This window comes from Musa acuminata, chromosome BXJ1-11 (genome assembly GCF_036884655.1).
Source record: "Musa acuminata AAA Group cultivar baxijiao chromosome BXJ1-11, Cavendish_Baxijiao_AAA, whole genome shotgun sequence".
NCBI lineage: Eukaryota > Viridiplantae > Streptophyta > Magnoliopsida > Zingiberales > Musaceae > Musa > Musa acuminata.
The window spans coordinates 8973884-8998576 of record NC_088337.1 but is presented as its reverse complement, the minus strand read 5'-3'; the positions used below and the strand labels follow the sequence as shown (position 1 = coordinate 8998576).

Here is a 24693-nt window from a genome sequence, read left to right as displayed (position 1 = left end):
GAATGTTGGATGGACTTTGTGCAAAATCTTTGGTACAATGAGGTTTGCAGTTTAATTGTGCCGTCTGTGATTTTGTTTTGCAATTGATCTTGCATCGCGACTTGCAATGTTGCTTCACAATTTCTCTTCAATACTTTTGGTACTAATTTAGATTTTTTTTCCTAGCTCACAAGAGCTGTTGTTTTTGCATCAGTAAGTATAAGAATTGGGTTTCACTCTTCCTGATGGTTAATCTATGTGCTTGATGTTCAACACATATCTTGATACAGGCTTCTCTTGACAGTGCTTTCCTCTAGCTCTCATGATATGTCCATGGCAATTTACTGTGACAGTTCTTGACCATTTTGCTAAATCTGTATAAGTCCATGTGTTTGCTCCTCAATCGAGTTTCTTTGTACTTAGATGGATTTTTAAAAAATAGTCCTTAAGCATATTTGCCCTTTAAATTTTAATATAATATATATTATTTGAAATATTAAAATCATATATATATATATATATATATATATAATTTGAGTTTTATAAGAAATATGAAAAATCATCATCTTTATAGTCTCACACATATATACATATATATCTTTGGTGTCCCAACTAAACCTACATATACATACATACATACATACATACATATATATATATATATATATATATATATATATCTTTTGAAATATTAAATATATATAGATATATTATTTGAGTTTCATAAGAAATATGAAAATCATCAACTTTATACTCTCTCTCTCTCTCTCTCTCTCTCTCTCTCTCTCATACACACATATATATATATATATATATATATATATATATATATATATATATATTATATTTATATTTATATATATATTTATTTATTTATTTGGTGTCCGAGCTAAACCCAACTATAGGTGCCAGCTCGGGTTGTCGCGGGGTGAGTACCTGCTTCGTTACGAAGAACCAATTTAGAAGTACCCCTTCGGACTACGCCGTATTAGATCTGAAAGGGATAGCTACACCGCTTTCTTGGAACTGCGACCGGGTCGAGATGCGGCATCCTCTCTGGTCGTCACCCTCCCGCCGGAAGCGCCACCGCCGCCTCCTCCTCGCGGCCGTCGTCTCCACCGCTCTTTTCCTCCTCTTCATCTCCACCAGGCCCGTCGAGCCCTCCGACGGCATCGTCCTCGGCTCCCGTGTCGGCGATCGGCCCAATCGGGAGGAGGATATCGGGACTCAACAGGAGGAGGAGGAGGTTGTGGAGGGAGGAACCGATAGAGCCTCCTGCGCTATTGTGGAGAAGATGGGCGAGGCCTTCGCTGACAGCTCCGAGATGGAGAGCTTAAGGGTGAGGGAAGTCATCAAACGCCACTTCGATCTCCATGGTATATTACAAATTCAAGCACGAGTTGTTCTCAGATATACTTTGTTTACAGACACTGCTTGTGTTTCTATCACGATTTTTTTTTCCAATTCTTTGCAAAGGGGTAAGTGGTGAAGGCGGGATTCGAAGCTAGCTGACACCTTCAAAATGGGATGACCGAGATTGTTAGGTGGGTTGAGATCATGATCTTGATTCAGGTCTTGTGACTTGGGCTAAAGGGCAATTGTCATGATAAGGGAAAGATAGATAAATGATTGTTTAGCAGGGCTAGCTAATATTCATCACCGAAGTAAGATGGAGACTTTCAAGAACCAAATCTGGTTATCTAAGAGTCAAATTTAGGAGATAATTTTGAGCGTTTTGAGTACACTTAGGGAATGATTACGTGTATTTTAAATAAATTGTAGAAAAAGCCCCTAGCATTTAAGTATATTGTAGGTCATGGATGAGTTAGAATTACTAATTTATGTTTGATATGTTCTACCGACGGTAAAGGTATTCTTGAATTAATTTGGAACAATTAGTCATCCATAATCAGTTTTCTAGCAGTGGGCTTTATGCAGGTGATGAACAACAAAATAGATGCCAGAACAAGTCAGATTAATCATTAAATAATGATTCTCTCATTGATCAAGCTAAGTTTATACAGTGCAAGTTTCAGAGGAAATGCTGATGGTCAATTTTGGATAGTTATGCAGTAAACCAACAAATTTTCATATCAGTACAAACCACGACTTAAGCTTTATCATTAGTGAATTTCAGTAGAAGTCTGTGATCCACCATGAACCTCATGCAATTTGCTGCCCTTTTTAGTTTTTATGGGTTTGGCTACTTTACAGTTATCTGTGGAGTGTGGATGCGTTTGACATTTACATTGCACATTCTAAAATTATTATCATCCATTTTATTAGATAAAGAAAATTATGTTGTTGTAAATACATTCTAATTTCTATCAATAATTTCAGTTGAGTCTACAGCTACAAAGGCATGGATGCATAGTTATACCGGAGGATTTATTTGAACTGTGATAAATGTCAGGTTTCTTTCTTTAAAGTTGTACAAGAAAACATGTAAAAAAATAATTTAATGAAGTTACCACTCAATACTAGATCAGAATGGAATAATAAATGTGAGACTTGATTTTTACTAGTTTGACAAAATATTGATACTTTTCAGTCAGCAATGGTAAGTGTTTTCACTTGCTTTTATTGTTTTATCTATTATGAACTAGTATAATTTAATGAATAATCTACAACAGGAAGCCCTATCTAGGACATGAAAATATTTTGACACATTTTGGAAAAACAAATGAGAAGCTGGGATGTTTTGACAGGTACGAGATTGGTGCATGAAGAGAATGAGCTTTTTTGCATGTATTTTAGAAACCACAAAACTTCATAGCTGACTTGGTCTGATCTTATTTTAGGAAATAACAATAATGCCTGATATGTAGTTTTTTGGGAAGATCTACTGGTCATCGTATGCTTGCTGGTGAGAAACCAGAGTGTTTAAGTGTAACAGACCTTGCAACCACAATTATGACTTCTGTAGGATAGCTAGCTATGCTGGTTCAGTTTTTACAAACTAGCTGGGTCTCTACTTGGTTACTTTCCCATGTTTTATAAGGAATGAACTTTAGATGATTTTTATTAATATTTTCTCTTTTGTTCATTTTCCTTCTTTCTTCAAGTCCACTATCATCTGGACTTTGTATTTCTAATTTACTCTCGGTAACTGGAAATAAGGTGGTCTTGTTTTTTCTCTTTCTCAAGTAAAATAATCAGAAGAATGAATGCAAAATATTCCCACCAAATCTAGTATGGTTGATTCTGGTACTGTTATAAAGATCATGTTGCAAAACTGTGAACAGTCATTAAAGTTTGTTTGATTATTACATTCTATGGTTACATAACAAAAACTCGCTGAATAATCTTCACAACTTTTTCAAATTCATGCATCTATCTTCTAGGTATCGTATGATTGGTTAAAGTTGTCACACTGTTGTATATCTTGCATTTATATGCTTATGCTCTTGAGTTTTATATGTTTTTTCTTACATTTATCTTAAGCCGATGTCTTACTTTTAGGTGTCCACATGTTGAACACTTCAATCTTCTTGGAAGATAATCAACTTGTCTCTTTATTTATGGGACCTACTTGCTGTTCAATGTTTATGATGCTTCCTTGTAGATTTTCACCTTTCAGCATATCTGGGTTTGATATAATTTTGTTGTTCCTTTTTAAATTTAAGACCTTTAGCTACTATTTTTTAAAAATAATTTCTGGAAAGTAATGCCAAAATTTTGAGTTGGGAAAGTCACCTGATTAAATTTCAGCCTCATTTGTAATGATTAAAATGTGCTGAAGAAACTAATATTTTAGAGCTTAGTTGGTTACTTATATGTTTGCAATTAATCAACTGAATTGTGCATATTAACTGAATTGAGTTCAGCTTAACTTTGCCAAATACTTGAAAAATGAGAATGTTGAGAAGGCTTTGACTGTTTTAATCATATCAAAAATCACCATCTGCTCTAATTTTAAATAGGTAAGTCAAGAAATAGGTTCAAAGTGAAAGCTTTACTTGTTTAACTTGTCAGGGGCTGCTAGAGTACGAGAGCTACCTGCACACCAGTTTTGTCGACAAGGTTTTGTGATAGGCAAGGCATCAGAGGCGGGTTTTGGAAATGAAATATACAAGATTTTAACTGCAGCAGCTTTAAGTGTTATGCTAAATCGATCCTTGATCATTGGGCAAACCAGGCATATTAATACTCCCTTCAGCTATGTTCTTCTATGCAAGTGGCTTTGTGAATGCTTAACATTGGAAGGATATAAAAGTTTTTTGAATAACTCTCTGAATATTCTGTTTGTATTTTTACTCTTGGTTTGATCAATCACCTTTTTCAGTATTCATGCATATTGCTACCTCCTATCATCACTTGTTAGGACTCTGCTTCTTTGGTGTAAATGATGCAGTATACAATTTATCAATATGTTGCCTGATGTTTGTGATAACTGAAGAACGAATTAGTAGGCTATATTAATTGGAAGAATGTTCTCAGTAGAGAGCCTTCATTTTTTTCTTACAGGCAGCTGTATCCTTTTGGGGATTACATTTCTTTTACCAACATTTCATTTACTCTGAAAGAAGTCAAGCATTTATGGAGAAAGCATGATTGTGCTGTTAAATATGGGAGGAGATTAATAATGAGAATTGATAACTTCGAACATCCAGCAGAGACAAATGTTCTTTGTAGTGATTGGAAGAGCTGGAAGCATCCTATCATCTGGTGAGTCCATGTTGAAGTAACTTGTATGGTAAATTATACTAATGGTTGTGTTTACAGACTTCACAGATTTCAGGATTCTGTTATGCTATCAGGATGTTGTATAAAAAATTGGTACAAGTTTTTTATCCACTACTAAAGAAATGACAAAACATACAAAACTCTTCCCTTGTAGGACCATGGTTAATCATACCCCTCCATATCAAATAAGGCTTGTTTTTACTTTCTAGGTTATCTTTTCTGAGTTAAATGCCTCATCTTTTTAATTTGTTTTTTCTTAAGTGGGAAAGTCAAACCTAGCGCATGTTTTTCCCTCCTGAAAAATAATTTTGTATCATGTTTTGACATGGAAGAAAAAAAAAGACAAAAATATGAAACACATTATCTGCCAGCTTCATCGTTGTTTTATGCTAAATTGGTTATTATTTGTGGTTTACTTTAAGCACTTGTGTGCTGCTCTATCTAATTTTTTTCCTCTGAGCCATAGCATGAGAGCCACCCGAGGCTTTAATTTTTTGGTCAATTTTGATATTTTTTTCTGAATACTCATAAAACAATCGATTTTAATGGTGTGGACCGGATCTGACTGTAGATTCTGTTAGCTACAGGTTCCAAGGCACCACAGATGCAGTGGCCATTCAGTTTTTTTTGAAGAATGTACATCCTCAAATGAAAAATGCTGCTTTAGTTCTCTTTGGGCGGGAAGACTCACTAGAATCTAGGCCTAATGTGTTTGGTGAGCTGATGCATGTAATTCTATCTCCTACACAAGCGATTGAAGAAGCTGTTGATTGGGTTTTGCAAGGTGCGGATCCTGATGTTGTGCTTCACATGCGGATGATGACTAACAGGTAACTGGTTTTGCCTTAAACCTCTGATGCTTCGTTAATTGGGCAGTATGACTATAATCACTGGTCTTGAAACTTTACTCCTTGGCCTTTGAGCAAGCAGTATCTCTCTGGTTTCAGAACAATGCCCTAATAATTCCTTGTTATGATACTTGTTGAACAACTTGCCATATTTGGTGACAACATCAGCAACTGTAATTAATCTGCAATTGAAAAAAATCATGTAGATGGTTTAATTGAAGTCTCAAACTTACAATGACTTACTAAAAATATCTTGGATGCTGTTCTAAGGTCTATACGAGCAATACAGGCTGCAGTACAATGCATCAAGAGGGCACTAATCAGCTTTCAGCAGCAGATTGCAAAACCTAGGGTGGTTTTGGTCTCTGATACACCATCGTTCATCACGGAGATTACTCCCTACCTGGCTGAATTTGCAGAAGTAAAAATCTCTTCTTTTGTTTTTTTTTTTGGCAATGGATGGTCATTAGTTCCCCTTTCATGAAGGTTTGACTTGATATTCTGTCGAAATGGAACACAACACGAACACAATGCAAACATGTATACTTTCATTACCAGTTCTTTATTTCAATAAAAGATGCATTTTGACTAACTTTCACTTTGAACAGGTACTTCATTTTAATTACAAGTTCTTCCAGGGGAATAGTTCTGTTGGGAACATGGGCACACTAAAGCAGGTATCATGCCTAATTTGAATGGTTTTACAAGATCATATTGACAGCAATGCAAAAGCAGCATCATACATCCCTTGTTTCCTTTAATCTTCGATTTATATCTAAAACCATGTTTGTAGTCTTTGACTCTGGTTCCTTATCTTTTCTTGCTGGAAGTAAACTCTATTGTTCATCAGAAATAATCTACCATTCGGATGGTGATTGGGTTTCTTCTGTATTTTTACAACTTGGTCCCTTTCTGGTGAAAAGATGGATTTTTGTCATCACTTCTGGAGTATCACATTTTTGTGGTTAGGATTGTCCGGTACTCTTTTGTGTTCTACCGAAATCTTGTCCGAATTGACAAGTTTGACCTGTTGTCTGAAACTTGTTACCTGATTCCCCTTTCTATTGACTCACCTACTGCATTCATTTAGAAACCAATAACAGTTACAAGTTGACTCTTTTTTTTGTCTTCAGTCTGATTTTAGAGTCAAGGACTGGGGCCCTGCACCCAGATGGGTGGCATTTGTGGATTTCTTCCTAGCATCGCGAGCCAAACATGCTGTGGTTTCTGGAGCACACCGTCGTGTTGGTACAACTTATGCACAGCTGATTGCAGCACTGGCAGCAGCAAATCGACATGGTATGCTCCCCACAACTTCATCTCGATCCCCTGTCTTGTGAGTAATGGTCAGCTCTCTGGCTTCACAGGTAAAGATCCCTCGGGCACCAACTTTAAGTTCTTCAGCAGCTTCCAGAGTAACCTGTTGGTTGATGGTCTCAGAAACCAGATTGGATGGGGCCACATCTGGAACAGATTTGCTGGTCCTCTGAGCTGTCGCCACCAGTCCCACCAGTGTGCCCTGACGCCGCTCCTCCCACCGGCCTGGTGGGATGGTGAGTGGCAAAGCCCCATTCCTCGAGATATCCAGAGACTAAAATCCTATGGTGTTACTCTAACGGAGAATGGCGATGTCGTCGAAAGCCACCTGCAGGCCTTCTGTAGATCCAGGGAAGATCGTGTCAAAACCCTAAAAATCATTAGCCAGTGAAAGAATTCCGATGCCTGTGGAGACCAAACTGTTGTCAGCATGCTTGCGGACTTGCCACGAGCACCATCTATCATCCACAGAGGGTTATGTTCCTGGTGTGTGAATGCTTGCTGCATGCATCAAGGGCCATTTTACAGAGGCTGTTACTCGGTTCAACTCATACGCAACGTCATAGGTAACTTGCCATTGCCTTTTCAACTCATAGCTTGTTTCCTAAGAACCAATTTCGTTCACATCACGTTGGATATATGATTCATATGTTGCAGTGGCCTAATCATGATCTAAGTGATCAAAATACAGATCGTAGAAACAATCTTCTTACCTGCAGTAGTGAGTACGGTGTATCTTAACCATCAGAAAATTTTCTTTGGATTTTTTTATAAAAAATTAATCTAGTGTTTTTTAGATCGTGTGATCGAGAAATGAGATTATGTTTTTTCTCATAATGAAAGAGGGTGAGTCGCACGAATATAAAAGAGACTTTAAAGGGTTCTGCGGTGGTCTCCGCGACAGCAGAGCAGCCTCAGACTACGCTAAGCATTGTGTGGCTCTACTTTTATGTCTTACAAAATGGTTGGCGACGAGGCCCCACGTCGTGCCTCAGACTACATGCTTTATTGACCATTCTACGTTTCTGTTTTCTTCTGTGGTCAAACGCCCAGCACCGATACCGATACTGATACCGATACCGATGGGCTGCTACAAAGATATCCTTTTACTTTAATGTAGCATATATTATCACTTAAAAGTACATAGACTTAGCAACTGATTTAATCTAAAAAAGTAAAAAAGCAATGCTATATGCATAAGTTTGTTTATTTTCTCTTCTCCCTGCATGTTTTCAGCGAAAATAGAATGACAACTTTTTAAACTGTCAAGTAAAAAGAGGCTAAATGACAGAAAAAAAAGGGTCTCGGTCAATATTACGTTGACCAGTCAGTCACGCAAGCTTTCCGTAAATTTTTCAGTTTGCAGGAATATAATAATCGTACTGTGAATGATGCCGACAATATTGTACAGAAACCCGTCGGAGTTGACTGCCTTGTCAGTGGAGCATACCCTGTGGGCCCACCATCTCCCGGTCACAGCACGTGAAAGTATTACGTACAGTGTATCAATCGTTCATATATTCGTTGATTCCCACTTTCCTTCTTCGGATCAAGCGCTTCCGCTCTTTAACCCTAATCCTGATAATTTATTGTGGAAATCCATCTGAGGATTTCTTCCACAAGGTATTCCCTTCGATCCACTCCTGGTTCGCGGATCCTGCACCCCCGCAACCCCCCCCCCCCCACCCATCCGATCTCTTTCGCTTCTAGGCCTCGCCGTTCCTTCTCGATTCCGCTACAGAAGGTACGGCTTCTTTTTCTTTGTTTGCCGACTTGTATTTTGTTCTAGCACGGGAATTCTTGCTGGTGGATGAACTAATAGGTCATTATTTGATTGCCCTTTTTTCCATTTCTTGTTTTGGATTTGATTGGTAATAGATTGGAGAGGACAAATGCCAGAAGAGGATTTGGTCGAGCTCAAGTTCCGGCTGTGTGATGGATCCGACATCGGTCCGATACGCTACTCTTCTTCCTCCACCGTTGCCATGCTCAAGGAAAGGATTATCTCGGAATGGCCGCGAGGTACGACTTCCTGTTTCTCTTTATTACATCCATTGGTCAAAATCTCTTTTTTACTGTGAATCTCTTGAAAAGAAATTTCCGTCTTTGTTTACCCTCGGCTTCCTGTATCTTTCGTTAAGTCGAGATCTTTTTCTGGTGAATCCGCTGTTTTGCTTCTTTTCTGTGTCGAGCTTGTTGCCTCCGTGTAGAAGATTTTGCAAACTTAGCTCGGATATCACTTCTGTTGTTTGGTTGGATTTCAGGTGCTGTATATGACGTTGAGTTGTGAAGCTGTTCTAGCTTTGACAGATGGCAACCTAAAACGAATGAAGCGTGTCATGTCTATTAACTCAAATAGATATCTCAAATGAACAATAGGCAGATGATGAGTTCATCGATTGTCAGATAGGGATCAACCAAATAACCATCAGTGCATAATTGAGAGACAAGGTTCCGAACATAATACTAGGCCCGGGTGCTCTGTCATACAATTTAGTGCTATTGAAAATATGAATTTTTAGATTTGAGATATCTATTTGAAGCTGTATATGACCTTGCGTTGTGAAGCAGTTCTAGCGATGACAGACAGAAACCTAAAACGAATGAAGTGTGTCTTGTCTACTAACTCAAATAGATATCTCAAATGAACTATAGCCAGATGATGAGTTCATCGATTGTGAGATGGGGATCAACTAAATAACCATCAGTGCATAATTGAGAGACAGGGTTCCAAACATAATACTAGGCCCTGGTGCTCTGCCATACAATTCAGTGCTATCGAAAATATGAATTTCTAGATTTGAGATATCTATTAGAAGCTGTATATGACGTTGCGTTGTGAAACTGTTCTAGCTTTGATAGACAGCAACCTAAAACGAATGAAGTGTGTCTTGTCTACTAACTCAAATAGATATTCAAATGAACTATAGGCAGATGATGAGTTCATCGATTATGAGATGGGGATCAACCAAATAACCATCGGTGCATAATTGAGAGATAGGGATCCGAACATAATATTAGGCCCTGGTGCTCTGCCATACAATTCAGTGCTATTGAAAATATGAATTTCTAGATTTGAGATATCTATTTGAAGCTGTATATTACGTTGCGTTGTGAAGCTGTTTTAGCTTTGACAGACACCAACCTAAAATGAATGAAGTGTGTCTTGTCTACAAACTCAAATAGATATCTCAAATGAACTATAAGCAGATGATGAGTTCATCGATTGTGAGAAGGGGATCAACCAAATAACCATCAGTGCATACTTGAGAGACAGGGTTTCGAACATAATACTAGGCCCCGGTGCTCTGCCATACAATTCAGTGCTATTGAAAATATGAATTTCTATATTTGAGATATCTATTTAAGGCTGTATATGACGTTGCGTTGTGAAGCTGTTCTGGCTTTAACAGACAAGAACCTTAAACGAATGAAGTGTGTCTTGTCAACTAACTCAAATAGATATCTCAAATGAACTATAGGCAGATGATGAGTTTATCGATTGTGAGACGGGGATCAACCAAATAATCATCAATGCATAATTGAGAGACAGGGCTCCGAACATAATACTAGGCCCTGGTGCTTTGCCATACAATTCAGTGCTATTGAAAATATGAATTTCTAGATTTGAGATATCTATTTGAAGCTGTATATGACGTTGCGTTGTGAAGCTGCTCTAGCTTTGACAGATAGCAACCTAAAACGAATGAAGTGTGTCTTGTCTACTAACTCAAATAGATATCTCAAATAACTATAGACAGATGATGAATTCATCGATTGTGAAATGGGGATCAACCAAATAACAATCAGTGCATAATTGAGCGACAGGGTTCCGAAAATAATACTAGGCCTTGGTTCTCTGTCATACAATTCAGTGCTATTGAAAATATGAATTTTTAGATTTGAGATATCTATTTGAAGTTGTATATGACATTGCGTTGTGAAGCTGTTCTAGCTTTGACAGACAACAACCTAAAACGAGTGAAGTGTGTCTTGTCTACTAACTCAAATAGATATCTCAAATGAACTATAGGCAGATGATGAGTTCATCGATTGTGAGATGGGGATCAACCAAATAACCATAAGGGCATAATTGAGAGACAGGGATCCGAACATAATACTAGGCCCTGGTGCTCAGCCATACAATTCAGTGCTATTGAAAATATGAATTTCTAGATTTGAAATATCTATTTGAAGCTGTATATGACGTTAAGTTGTGAAGTTGTTCTAGCTTTGACAGACAGCAACCTAAAACGAATGAAGTGTGTCCTGTCTACTAACTCAAATAGATATCTAAAATTAACTATAGGTAGATGATGAGTTCATCGATTGTGAGATGGGGATCAACCAAATAACCATCAGTGCATAATTGAGATAAAGGGTTCCGAAAATAATACTAGGCCTTGGTGCTCTGCCATACAATTCAGTGCTATTGAAAATATGAATTTCTAGAATTGATATATCTTTTTGAAGCTATATATGACGTTGCGTTGTGAAGCTGTTCTAGCTTTGACAGAAACACCAACCTAAAACAAATGAAGTGTGTCTTATCTACTAACTCAAAAAGATATCTCAAATAAACTATAGGCTGATGATGAATTCATTGATTGTGAAATGGGGATCAACCAAATAACCATCGGTGTATAATTAAGAGACAGGGTTCCGAAAATAATACTAGGCCCTGGTGCTCTGCCACACAATGCAATGCTATTGAAAATATGAATTTCTAAATTTGAGATATCTATTTGATGCTATATATGACGTTGCATTGTGAAGCTGTTCTAACATTGACAGACAGCAACCTAAAACGAATAAAGTTTGTCTTGTCTACTAACTCAAATAAATATCTCAAATGAACTATAGACAGATGATGAGTTCATCGATTGTGAGATGGGGATCAACCAAATAACCATCAGTGCATAATTGATAGACAGGGTTCCGAACATATTACTAGGCCTTGGTGTTCTGCCATACAATTCAGTGCTTTTGAAAATAAGAATTTCTAGATTTGAGATATCTATTCGAAGCTGTATATGACGTTTCGTTGTGAAGCTGTTCTAGCTTTGATAGACACCAACCTAAAACGAATGAAGTGTGTCTTGTTTACTAACTTAAAAGATATCTCAAATGAACTATAGGTAGATGATGAGTTCATCTATTGTGAGATGGGGATCAACCAAATAACCATCAGTGCATAATTGAGAGAAAGGTTTCCGAAAATAATACTAGGCCTTAGTGCTCTGCCATACAATTCAGTGCTATTGAAAATATGATTTTCTAGATTTGAGATATCTATTTCAAGCTGTATATGACATTACATTGTGAAGCTATTCTAGCTTTGACATACAGCAACCTAAAACGAATGAAGTGTGTCTTGTCTACTAACTCAAATAGATATCTCAAATTAACTATAGGCAGATGATAAATTCATTGATTGTGAAAAGGGGATCAACCAAATATCCATCCGTGCATAATTGAGAGACAGGGTTCCAAAAATAATAGTAGGCCCTGGTGCTCTGCCATACAATTCAGTGCTATTGAAAATATGAATTTCTAGATTTGAGATATCTATTTGAAGCTATATATGACATGACGTTTTGAAGTTGTTCTAGCTTTGACAGACAGCAACCTAAAACGAATGAAGTGTGTCTTGTCTACAAACTCAAATAGGTATCTCAAATGAACTATAGGCAAATGATGAGTTCATCGATTGTGAGATGGGGATCAACCAAATAACCATCAGTGCATAATTGAGAGACAGGGTTTCGAACATAATACTAGGCCCTGGTGCTCTCCAATACAATTCAGTGCTAATGAAAATATGAATTTCTATATTTGAGATATCTATTTAGGCTGTATATGACGTTGCGTTGTGAAGTTGTTCTAGCTTTGACATACAGGAACCTAAAACGAATGAAGTGTGTCTTGTCAACTAACTTAAGTAGGTATCTCAAATGAACTATAGGCATATGATGAGTTCATCGATTGTGAGACGGGGATCAACCAAATAACCATCAGTGCATAATTGAGAGACAGGGCTCCGAACATAAAACTTGGCCCTGGTGCTTTGCCATACAATTCAGTGATATTGAAAATATGAATTTTTAGATTTGAGATATCTAGTTGAAGTTGTATATGACGTTGCGTTGTGAAGCTGTTCTAGCTTTGATAGATAGCAACCTAAAACGAATGAAGTGTGTCTTGTCTACTAACTCAAATAGATATCTCAAATGAACTATAGGCAGATGATGAGTTCATCGATTGTGAGATAGGTATCAACCAAATAACCATCAGTGCATAATTGAGAGACAAGGTTCCCAACATAATACTAGGCCCGAGTGCTCTGTCATACAATTTAGTGCTATTGAAAATATGAATTTTTAGATTTGAGATATCTATTTGAAGCTGTATATGACCTTGCGTTGTGAAGCAGTTCTAGCTATGACAGACAGAAACCTAAAACGAATGAAGTGTGTCTTGTCTACTAACTAAAATAGATATCTCAAATGAACTATAGGCAGATGATGAGCCATCGATTTTGAGACTGAGATCAACCAAATAACCATCAGTGCATAATTGGGAGACAGGGATCCGAAAGTAATACTAGGCCCTGGTGCTCTGCCATACAATCCAGTGCTATTGAAAATATGAATTTCTAGTTTTGAAATATTTATTAGAAGTTGTATATGATGTTGCGTTGTGAAGCTGTTCTAGCTTTGACAGACACCAACCTAAAACGAATGAAGTGTGTCCAATCTACTAACTCAAATAGATATCTCAAATTAACTATATGTAGATGATGAGTTCATCGATTGTGAGATGGGGATAAACCTAATAACCATCAGTGCATAATTGAGAGAAAGGGTTTCGAAAATAATACTAGGCCTCGGTGCTCTGCCATACAATTCAGTGCTATTGAAAATATGAATTTCTAGAATCGAGATATCTATTTGAAGTTGTATATGACATTGCGTTGTGAAGCTGTTCTAGCTTTGACAAACACCAACCTAAAGCAAATGAAGTGTGTCTTGTCTACTAACTCAAATAGATATCTCAAATAAACTATAGGCAGATGATGAATTCATCAATTGTGAAATGGGGATCAACCAAATAACCATCGCTGCATAATTGAGAGACAGGGTTCCGAAAATAATAGTAGGCCCTGGTGCTCTGCCATACAATTCAGTGCTATTGAAAATATGAATTTTCTAGATTTGAGATATTTATTTGAAGCTATATATGACATGACGTTGTGAAGATGTTCTAGCTTTGACAGACAGCAACCTAGAACGAATGAAGTGTGTCTTGTCTACTAACTCAAATAGATATATCAAATGAACTATAGGCAGATGATGAGTTCATCGATTGTGAGATTGGGATCAACCAAATAACCATCAGTGCATAATTGAGTGACAGGGTTCCGAACATATTACTAGGCCGTGGTGTTCTGCTATACAATTCAGTGCTATTGAAAATAAGAATTTCTAGATTTGAGATATCTATTTGAAGCTATATATGACGTTGCGTTGTGAAGCTGTTCTAGCTTTGACAGACACCAACCTAAAACGAATGAAGTGTGTCTTTTCTACTAACTCAAAAGATATCTCAATTGAACTATAGGGAGATGATGAGTTCATCGATTGTGAGATGGGGATCAATCAAATAACTATCAGTGTATAATTGAGAGAAAGGGTTCCGAAAATAATACTAGGCCTTGGTGCTCTGCCATACATTTCATTGCTATTGAAAATATGATTTTATAAATTTGAGATATCTATTTCAAGCTATATATGACATTACAATATGAAGTTGTTCTAGCTTTGACAGACAGCAACCTAAAACGAATGAAGTGTGTCTTGTCTACTAACTCAAATAGATATCTCAAATTAACTATAGGCAGATGATAAATTCATCGATTGTGAAATGGGGATCAATCAAATAACCATTAGTATATAATTGAGAGACATGGTTCCGAAAATAATAGTAGGCCCTGGTGCTCTGCCATACAATTCAGTGCTATAAAAAATATGAATTTTCTAGATTTGAGATATTTATTTGAAGCTATATATGACATGCCGTTGTGAAGATGTTCTAGCTTTGACAGACAGCAACCTAAAACGAATGAAGTGTGTCTTGTCTACTAACTCAAATAGATATATCAAATGAACTATAGGCAGATGATGAGTTCATCGATTGTGAGATGGGGATCAACCAAATAACCATCAGTGCATAATTGAGAGACAGAGTTCCGAACATATTACTAGGCCGTGGTGTTCTGCTATACAATTCAGTGCTATTGAAAATAAGAATTTCTAGATTTGAGATATCTATTTGAAGCTGTATATGACGTTGCGATGTGAAGTTGTTCTAGCTTTGACAAACACCAACCTAAAGCAAATGAAGTGTGTCTTGTCTACTAACTCAAATAGATATCTTAAATGAACTATAGGCAGATGATGAGTTCATCGATTGGGAGATGGGGATCAACCAAATAACCATCAGTCCATAATTGAGAGACAGGTTTCCGAACATAATTCTAGGCCCTATTGCTCTGCCATAAAATTTTGTGCTTTTGAAAATATGAATTTCTAAATTTGAGATAACTATTTGAAGCTGTATATGACGCTGCGTTGTGAAGCTGTTCTAGATTTGATAGACAACAACCGAAAATGAATTAAGTGTGTCTTGTCTACTAACTCAAATAGATATCTTAAATAAACTATAGACAGATGATGAGTTCATCGAATATGAGATGGGGATTAACCAAATTACTATCAGTGCATAATTGAGAGACAGGGTTCCGAATATAATACTAGGCCCAGGTGCTCTGCCATACAATTCAGTGCTATTCAAAATATGAATTACTAGATTTGAGATATCTATTTGAAGCTGTATATGACTTTGCGTTGTGAAGTTGTTCTAGCTTTGACAGACAACAACCTAAAACGAATGAAGTGTTTCTTGTCTACTAACTCAAATAGATATCTCAAATTAATAATAGGCAGATGATGAGTTCATCGATTGTGAGATGGTGATCAACCAAGTAACCATCAGTGCATAATTGAGCGATAGGGTTCCGAAAATAATACTAGGCCTTGGTGCTCTGCCATACAATTCAGTGCTATTGAAAATATGAGTTTTTAGATTTGAGATATCTATTTGAAGCTGTATATGATATTGCGTTGTGAAGCAGTTCTAGCTATGACAGACAGAAACCTAAAACGAATGAAGTGTGTCTTGTCTACTAACTCAAATAGATATCTCAAATGAACTATAGCCAGATGATGAGTTCATCGATTGTGAGATGGGGATCAACCAAATAACCATCAGTGCATAATTGAGAGACAGGGTTCCAAACATAATACTAGGCCCTGGTGCTCTGCCATACAATTCAGTGCTATCGAAAATATGAATTTCTAGATATGAGATATCTATTAGAAGCTGTATATGACGTTGCGTTGTGAAGCTGTTCTAGCTTTGATAGACGGCAACCTAAAACGAATGAAGTGTGTCTTGTCTACTAACTCAAATAGGTATCTGAAATGAACTCTCGGCAGATGATGAGTTCATCGATTGTGAGATGGGGATCAACCAAATAAATATCAGTGCATAATTGAGATATAGGGTTCTGAACATAATACTAGGCCCTTGTGTTCTGCCATACAATTCAGTGCTATTGAAAATATGAATTTCTAGATTTGAGATATCTATTTGAAGCTGTATATGGGGTTGCGTTGTGAAGTTGTTCTAGCTTTGACAGACAGCAACCTAAAACGAATGAAGTGTGTCTTGTCTACTAACTCAAATAGATATCTCAAATGAACTATAGCCAGATGATGAGTTCATCGATTGTGAGATGGGGATCAACCAAATTACCATCAGTGCATAATTGAGAGACATGGTTCCAAACATAATACTAGGCCCTGGTGCTCTGCCATTCAATTCAGTGCTATTGTGAATATGAATTTCTAGATTTGAGATATCTATTTGAAGTTGTATATGAGGTTGCATTGTGAAGCTGTTCTAGCTTTGACAGATAGCAACCTCAAATCAATGAAGTGTGTCTTGTATACTAACTTAAATAGCTATCTCAAATGAATTATCGGCAGATGATGAGTTCAGCGAATGTGAGATAGGGATCTACCAAATAACCATCAGTGCATAATTGAGAGACAGATTTCCGAACATAATACTAGGCCCTGGTGCTCTGCCATACAATTCAGGGCTATTGAAAATATGAATTTCTAGATTTGTTATATCTTTTAGAAGTTGTAAATTAAGTTGCGTTGTGAAGCTGTTCTGGCTTTGACAGACAGCAACCTAAAACGAATAAGTATGTCTTGTCTACTATCTCAAATAGGTATCTCAAATGAACTCTAGGCAGATGATGAGTACATCGATTGTGAGATGGGGATCAACCAAATAACTATCAGTGCATAATTGAGAGACAGTGTTCCGAACATATTACTTGGCCCTGGTGCTCTGCCATACAATTCAGTGCTATTGAAAAGATGAATTTCTAGATTTGAGATATCTATTTTAAGCTATATATGAGGTTGCTTTGTGAAGCTGTTCTAGCTTTGACAGACAGCAACCTAAAACGAATGAAGTGTGTCTTGTCTACTAACTCAAATAGATATCTCAAATGAACTATAGGCAGATGATGAGTTCATCGATTGTGAGATGGGGATCAACCAAATAACCATTAGTGCATAATTGAGAGACATGGTTCCGAACATAATACTAGGCCCTGGTGTTCTGCCATACAATTCAGTGCTATTGAAAATATGAATTTCTAGATTTGAGATATCTTTTTGAAGCTGTATATGACGTTGCATTGTGAAGCTGCTCTAGCTTTGACAGATAGCAACCTAAAACGAATGAAGTGTGTCTTGTCTACTAACTCAAATAGCTATCTCAAATGAACTATAGGCAGATGATGAGTTCATCGAATGTGAGATGGGGATCTACCAAATAACCATCAGTGCATAATTAAGAGACAGATTTCCGATCATAATATTAGGCCCTAGTGCTCTGCCATACAATTCAGTGCTATTGAAAATATGAATTTCTAGATTTGTGATATCTATTAGAAGTTGTAAATGACGTTGCGTTGTGAAGCTGTTCTGGCTTTGACAGACAGCAACCTAAAACGAATGAAGTCTGTCTTGTCTACTAACTCAAATAGATATCTCAAATGAACTAGGCAGATAATGAGTTCATCGATTGTGAGATGGTGATGAACCAAATAACCATCAATGCATAATTGAGGGACAGGGTTCCGAACATAATACTAGGCCCTTGTGCTCTGCCATACAATTCAGTGTTATTGAAAATAAGAATTTCTAGATTTGAGATATCTATTTGAAGTTGTATATGACGTTGCGTTGTGAAGCTGTTCTAGCTTTGGCAGACACCAACCTAAAATGAATGATGTGTGTCTTGTCTACAAACTCAAATAGGTATCTCAAATGAGCTATAGGCAGATGATGAGTTCATCGATTGTGAGATGGTGATCAGCCAAATAACCATCAATGCATAATTGAGAGACAGGGTTCCGAACATAATACTAGGCCCTGGTGATCTGCCATACAATTCAGTTTTATTAAAAATATGAATTTCTAGATTTGATATATCTAGTAGAAGTAGTATATGACGTTGCGTTGTGAAGCTCTTCTAGCGTTGACAAACACCAACCTAAAACCAATGAAGTGTGTCTTGTCTATTAACTCAAAAGATATCTTAAATGAACTATAGGTAGATGATGAGTTCATCGATTATGAGATGGGGATCAACCAAATAACCATCTTTGCATAATTGAGAGAAACGGTTCCGAAAATAATACTAGGCCTTGGTGCTCTGCCATACAATTCAGTGCTATTGAAAATATGATTTTCTAGATTTGAGATATCTATTTCTAGCTGTATATGACATTACATTGTGAAGCTATTCTAGCTTTGACAGACAACAACCTAAAACGAATGAAATGTGTCTTGTTTATTAACTCAAATAGATATCTCAAATGAACTACAGGCAGATTATAAGTTCATCGAGCGTGAGATGGGGATCAACGAAATAACTATCAGTGCATAATTAAGAGATAGGGTTCTGAACATAATACTTGGCCCTAGTGCTCTGCCATACAATTCAGTGCTATTGAAAAGATGAATTTCTAGATTTGAGATATGTATTTTAAGCTGTATATGATGTTGCGTTGTGAAGCTGTTCTAGCTTTGACAGACAGCAACCTAAAACGAATGAAGTGTGTCTTGTCTACTAACTCAAATAGATATCTCAAATGAACTATCGGCAGATGATGAGTTCATCGATTGTAAGATGGGGATCAACTAAATAACCATCAGTGCATAATTGAGAGATAGGGTTTCGAATATAATACTAGGCCGTTGTGCTCTGCCATACAATTCAGTGGTATTGAAAATATAAATTTCTAGATTTGAGATATCTATTTGAAGCTGTATATGACGTTGCGTTGTGAAGCTGTTCTAGCTTTGACAGACAGCAACCTAAAACGAATGAAGTGTGTCTTGTCTACTAACTCAAATAGATATCTCAAATGAACTATTGGCAGATGATGAGTTCATTGATTGTGAGATGAGGATCAACCAAATAACCATCATTTCATCATTGGGAGGCAGGGGTCCGAACATAATACTAGGCCCTGGTGCTCTGTCATACAATTCTGTGCTATTGAAAATATGAATTTCTAGATTTGAGATATCTATTTAAAGCTGTATATGACGTTGTATTGTGAAGCTGTTCTAGCTTTGACATACACGAACCTAAAACATATGAAGTGTATCTTGTCTACTAACTCAAATAGATATCTCAAATGAACTATAGGCAGATGTTGAGTTCTTCGATTGTGAGATGGGGATCAACCAAATAACCATCTGTGCATAATTGAGAGAATGGGTTCTGAACATAATACTAGGCCCTGGTGCTCTGCCATACAATTCAGTGCTATTGAAAATATGAATTTCTATATTTGAGATATCTATTTGAAGCTGTATATGACGTTGCGTTGTGAAGCTGTTCTATCTTTGACAGACATCAACCTAAAACGAATGAAGTGTGTCTTGTCTACTAACTCAAGTAGATATCTCAAATGAACTATATGCATATGATGAGTTCATCGATTGTGAGATGGGGATCAACCAAATAACAAGGTTCCAAACATAATACTAGGCCCTGGTGCTCTGCTATACAATTCAGTGCCATTGAAAATATGAATTTCTAGATTGTACAAATTGCTTTGGAAAGTTTTTTACTTAAGTTGTCCAGATAAATGTAAAAAAAAATAAAAATCCTAGAGCTGGATACATATCAGCTCTTTGCTCTTTTAACAAATTGTATATTTTTTGTTGACTAATTTTTGCATGATTCTATTTTATCTTGCTTGAAGGTTCTATTTTACTGGCTTCTACATGTATTCAGCTCGCTGGACTTTTTCTTATATGTTATTTGAACTTTTTTCTTTAGTTCTGTATTTATGACTTGGTTTGACTTGCAGTATGTGTATGTTAGTTCTGGACATCTTAAATATATGCAATGCTACAACTGTTTGCTTTTGTCTGTATTAAAAAGTTTTATCTGCAAGTTGGTGATTCGGTTACATTTGACAATCAGGATTTCTTTATTGTGTTTTTTTTTAGCTGTTATTTTCTTAGATTCATGTTATTTGCAGCATATGCTTTGCTGCTTTGTGATTTTTGTCTGTGCTGATTTCGTTAGTGACTTATTCTTATTCTGTCCTTTCATTTTGTTTTATTCTGTAGATAAGAAGATTATTCCTAGGGTCGTTAATGATGTCAAATTGATAAGTGGGGGCAAAATATTAGAGAACAACAAAACAATTGCCCAGTGTAGATCACCATTTGGTGAGCTTCCTGCAGGGGTTATCACCATGCATGTTGTTGTGCAACCATCATTGACTAAAATTAAAACTGGTAAGCTTGACCTTGTTTACTTGGATCTTGTTACTTCTTCTTGGAAGCTATGGAACTATCGTATCTTTTCTTACTCTCTGAAGTCCAATTATATTTATATGAAATTTCATGCCATTTGGTGCATTGCGTAGATTTCAATTGACTGGCAGCAGCTTGGTTCTAATATTAAGAATGACTCATTAAGTCTATCTGGGGTCTGATAGAATTTATTTGTGAAGTTTAAAGTGTTGCAGACATGCTGCATAAAAATATACACTATATTTGTATTTTTTAAGCCAAATTTCTAGGTTTTTTGCTAATCAGATGGGAGCTGAGTTTTCATGGGTACGATGATGCAATGAACTCACAGACCCGATACTACACCTATAGGATTTGTTAATGAGAGTATGCAACTGATTTAAACCAAACATAGTGAATTATCTGCCACTGGATGGATACCAATAGTACACATGCAAGTGAAAGGAGGTAAACTGAAGAAGAATTGTTAGAACAACAAAAAATGACAAAGCAGGCCTATACTAGAGAAGCAATCTTTTTTCCTTTCAATTAGTTGCAAGTGTTGATACTATTGTCTTTTTGGCTCAACACTTGAATATGCCTCTGTTAATCAGCTTAAGAGCAGACAGTACTTTGTCATGGTTTAAGATTTTTCAGAATAAAATTGTCTTGAAAGCTATTAAGTCCTTTTCCAAGTGGCTCTAAGGTGACTTGTTTAGTGATCTAAAACTGAACTTCCAAGGGAATAATTAGCTGACAGGTATGATTCAGATTAATGGCTGGTCATCACTTTAGTCTCCTGATTAGTGTCCATGTACATTCCTCAGACCAGCATGCAACTACAACATTTATATGCATTAAAAGATCAGATTTCAATAGGCTGGCTACTGAACAGTACTTTGCTAACATGAACCTTCCTAAGATTAATGGTTGCTTCTTTGTTTCAACTCAAAAAACAGCAGGGTGGTGAGGGTAGCCAAATGGTCTAGGCAACGCCGGTGCCAATGTTGAGCTTTTTTTTTGTTTGGAAAAACATTTTCGTCGATGTAACAGTAACACACACACAACAATGTCTACTTATTTGTCTGCCTATATACCATTGATTTTTTATTTTTCAAAAAAATCTTATATGATGCATTTTTTCTTCATTTTTAAATACATGATGCATGCTAACTCTTAATATAACACCAGAAAAGAAGGTCGACGAGTTTCCGAAAAAGACAACCTGTTCTTGCTCTATATTGTAGAGCAAGGAGAGAACTTCAGTGCTTGTGGCCAGCAGCAACGAAGTCATCTGCTGTTGGGCTTTATTGGCGGTGAGCAGAGATCAGAGGTGGACGTGCCTGTCTTCTGGGAAAGAACTGTCATATCTGTTTGGTGTAAGCTGTTGAAGAATCGGGTTTGCTGTATGGTTGTGCCATTTGTGTTGAGGGAGAGAGTGGCTCAAGGTCTATGTAAGGAGTAGATTGTACCTGTAGATCTCATCACAGATTTAGAGTTTTGGTTAAAACATATTTGTATATTGATTGCATTGGCTGCTAATTATTTAGATAAATACCAATGGTTCCGATGTTATACTCCATACTGTGTTATTTTGATCCAGACATGTTGATAATGGCTGGATGAAGGACATTGATGAAGCATTTCAGTGAGTTTTGAACAGGTCATGTAAACTTCACTTTCTTGTCAAACAGTATGCTACGGATATCATGAAATGCTTTACAAAACTAATGCCCCATTGGAGTCAATAAGTGAGCACTTACTGCACAAAATCAAAGCCCCAAGGCAAACTTTTATTTGAAGACATTTAAACTGACTGTAATTCTAGAAACTAGGCATTATTCGTATTTGTCTAGGATCTTTATGAAGTCGCTTTTTCCCTAATATAGTTTCTTTATCGAAACTTGGTATGTTGAGATTTTCTTTAGTTCAAGTTAGATTATAGATCTAATAAAAAATAATAATAGTTTTATTGGTTTTGAAATCTTGTATAATGGTTTATGTGAAGAATTAAAGTCATTTCAGAAACTCTGGTTACCAACAAGAAGTAAAAAATTTATAATCAACATGAAAAGAAATTAAATTTTAGAATAACTAATAAATTTTTTTATATTAATAATACAAAAAAAAAAATCAATCCATGTTGATTTTATATCCTAATTATTTATAGGCCAAGAATGTCTGAAACTAATTATATTCTCACAATTAATCTATAGTTTGACAATGTACAAAAATAACAAATAGATCATCAACCAACTCATGATGAGATTTATCATTGAGGAACGAATAATATACAATAAGGAACAACACTAGATATCTCGATTGACTTGCTATTCTTGATTACTACGTAATTTATCTTCCAAAGTCAACAATTGACTTGACTATTAATGATGATCTAGTTTTATTTCTACAAACTATCGAAAGTATAAATTTTGATAAATAAATTGATGCTACGAAAGATAAATTAAAATCTACATAACAAAATCAAGCACGTTAAAATTTTCTTCAAAGTTATAAGAAGGTTGAGTGTAAATGAGTTTTTAAGACAAAAATATAACTCAAACAATAGTATTAAATAAATATTATTTAAGAGATGGGCTGTTATGGGTCACAGAGAGAGAGAGAGAGATGGGATGAGAAATAGCATTTGTAGTAAGAATCCTGCATTTTTGGCGTGTGTAATAATAATCATTAGCCCTAATCAAGGTTTGGTTCAAACTGAAATCGAATCGGATGGAAACTAATATCATCTTTGGGCAATTCAATTCTAATTCTCAGGCTCGGAAAATCGAAACCGATGGTTTCGATTCCGATTCAAGCCGTTAGTTGTTGACCCAATGATCTAGTGCCTGATTTAAATGACCAATTTGCCCCTCTCAACATTCGTATAACGATTATTTTGGTTTTTTTATTTTATATATATATATATATATATATATATATATATATATATATATATATATATATATATATATATATATATATATATATTATTTATTTATTTATGTTAAGTGTTCTCGTCGTATTTTAAAATTATGTGTACAAAAAGATTTATGATTTCTTGAAACTTACTTTTCTCTCTAGTTAAGCAAGTAATTTCTTTCTTATAAAGTCATTAACAAGTAAGAAAGAGTGGGGCCTAGATTTTATAAATTAAATGATAAAAGACTTTAAAAGATTTTCAAATAATCTTCCTACCCGATTGAAATATACCTATGAATTTCTTAAAGAATATTTTGGAGTATAAAAACTATTTTGCACTTTTGTTATAAATAATGCTAGACAAGTTTGTTTATTTATGTCAACAACATTAGAAGACTTTTTTTGAGTTTAACATTAGAAGGGGACAAAATTATTATTATAAAGATGAAAAACCAAAGGTATTATCAGGCTCAAACTTTGAGTTTAATATATATCTAATAACTTTTTTTGTTTGGTATATGTCTTACTACTTTTTTCGAGCTTGATAACAACATTACAGGTATAGAATTTTTCATTCTTGAATAATAGACACGATATATAATAATATTTTTAATTTTGATAATGATTGCAAAGTAAATGCTAACAACACCTCCGATATCAACAAAAGCATCGGAGAAAGCCTTTAACGAATGAAACTTGATCGAGATCGACCACCAAGATAACTACTCATTTTGGATATATCAACCAAATAAACGATCCAAACATCCAACACCGAAAGCAAGAAAAAGTTTTATTATTTTAATATTTTTATATCAGTTTTTTTTAAAAGAAAATTGTATCCATTTTTAAAAATTTAAGAAAGAAAACTATGATTTTTTTGTGTTTTATATTATTTTTTGTTTAAAAATAGTACAAGAATTAACAATTCAAGACCAAACCGCCGGAACACCATTCTAAACCAACCAATCCTTCGACGA

General features: G+C 35.8%; 2 protein-coding genes across 2 annotated transcripts; both read left to right on the top strand.

Moving 5' to 3' along the window:
• The first annotated feature begins 911 nt into the window (after positions 1–911).
• On the top strand, positions 912–7626 carry LOC103971186 (uncharacterized). The gene is made up of 8 exons (XM_018820239.2): positions 912–1355; positions 3955–4117; positions 4447–4647; positions 5247–5495; positions 5784–5934; positions 6122–6190; positions 6647–6812; positions 6881–7626. The coding sequence occupies exons 1-8, from the start codon at positions 1022–1024 to the stop codon at positions 7219–7221; spliced, it is 1674 nt and encodes a 557-aa protein (XP_018675784.2). The 5' UTR covers positions 912–1021; the 3' UTR covers positions 7222–7626.
• On the top strand, positions 7257–22376 carry LOC135597154 (membrane-anchored ubiquitin-fold protein 3-like). Its single transcript, XM_065089713.1, has 5 exons — positions 7257–7396; positions 8242–8574; positions 8709–8852; positions 20627–20797; positions 21986–22376. The coding sequence occupies exons 3-5, from the start codon at positions 8723–8725 to the stop codon at positions 22039–22041; spliced, it is 357 nt and encodes a 118-aa protein (XP_064945785.1). The 5' UTR covers positions 7257–7396; positions 8242–8574; positions 8709–8722; the 3' UTR covers positions 22042–22376.
• The last annotated feature ends 2317 nt before the right edge of the window (positions 22377–24693 follow it).

Coding starts and splice junctions, on each gene's coding strand:
- LOC103971186 (XM_018820239.2), top strand. CDS start 1,022: ATGCGGCATCCTCTCTGGTCGTCACCCTCCCGCCGGAAGCGCCACCGC. Junction 4,118..4,446: donor TTGATCATTGGGCAAACCAG/GCATATTAATAC, acceptor TTTTTCTTACAG/GCAGCTGTATCCTTTTGGGG. Junction 4,648..5,246: donor TGGAAGCATCCTATCATCTG/GTGAGTCCATGT, acceptor AGATTCTGTTAG/CTACAGGTTCCAAGGCACCA.
- LOC135597154 (XM_065089713.1), top strand. CDS start 8,723: ATGCCAGAAGAGGATTTGGTCGAGCTCAAGTTCCGGCTGTGTGATGGA. Junction 8,853..20,626: donor TATCTCGGAATGGCCGCGAG/GTACGACTTCCT, acceptor TTTATTCTGTAG/ATAAGAAGATTATTCCTAGG. Junction 20,798..21,985: donor ATTGACTAAAATTAAAACTG/GTAAGCTTGACC, acceptor ATATAACACCAG/AAAAGAAGGTCGACGAGTTT.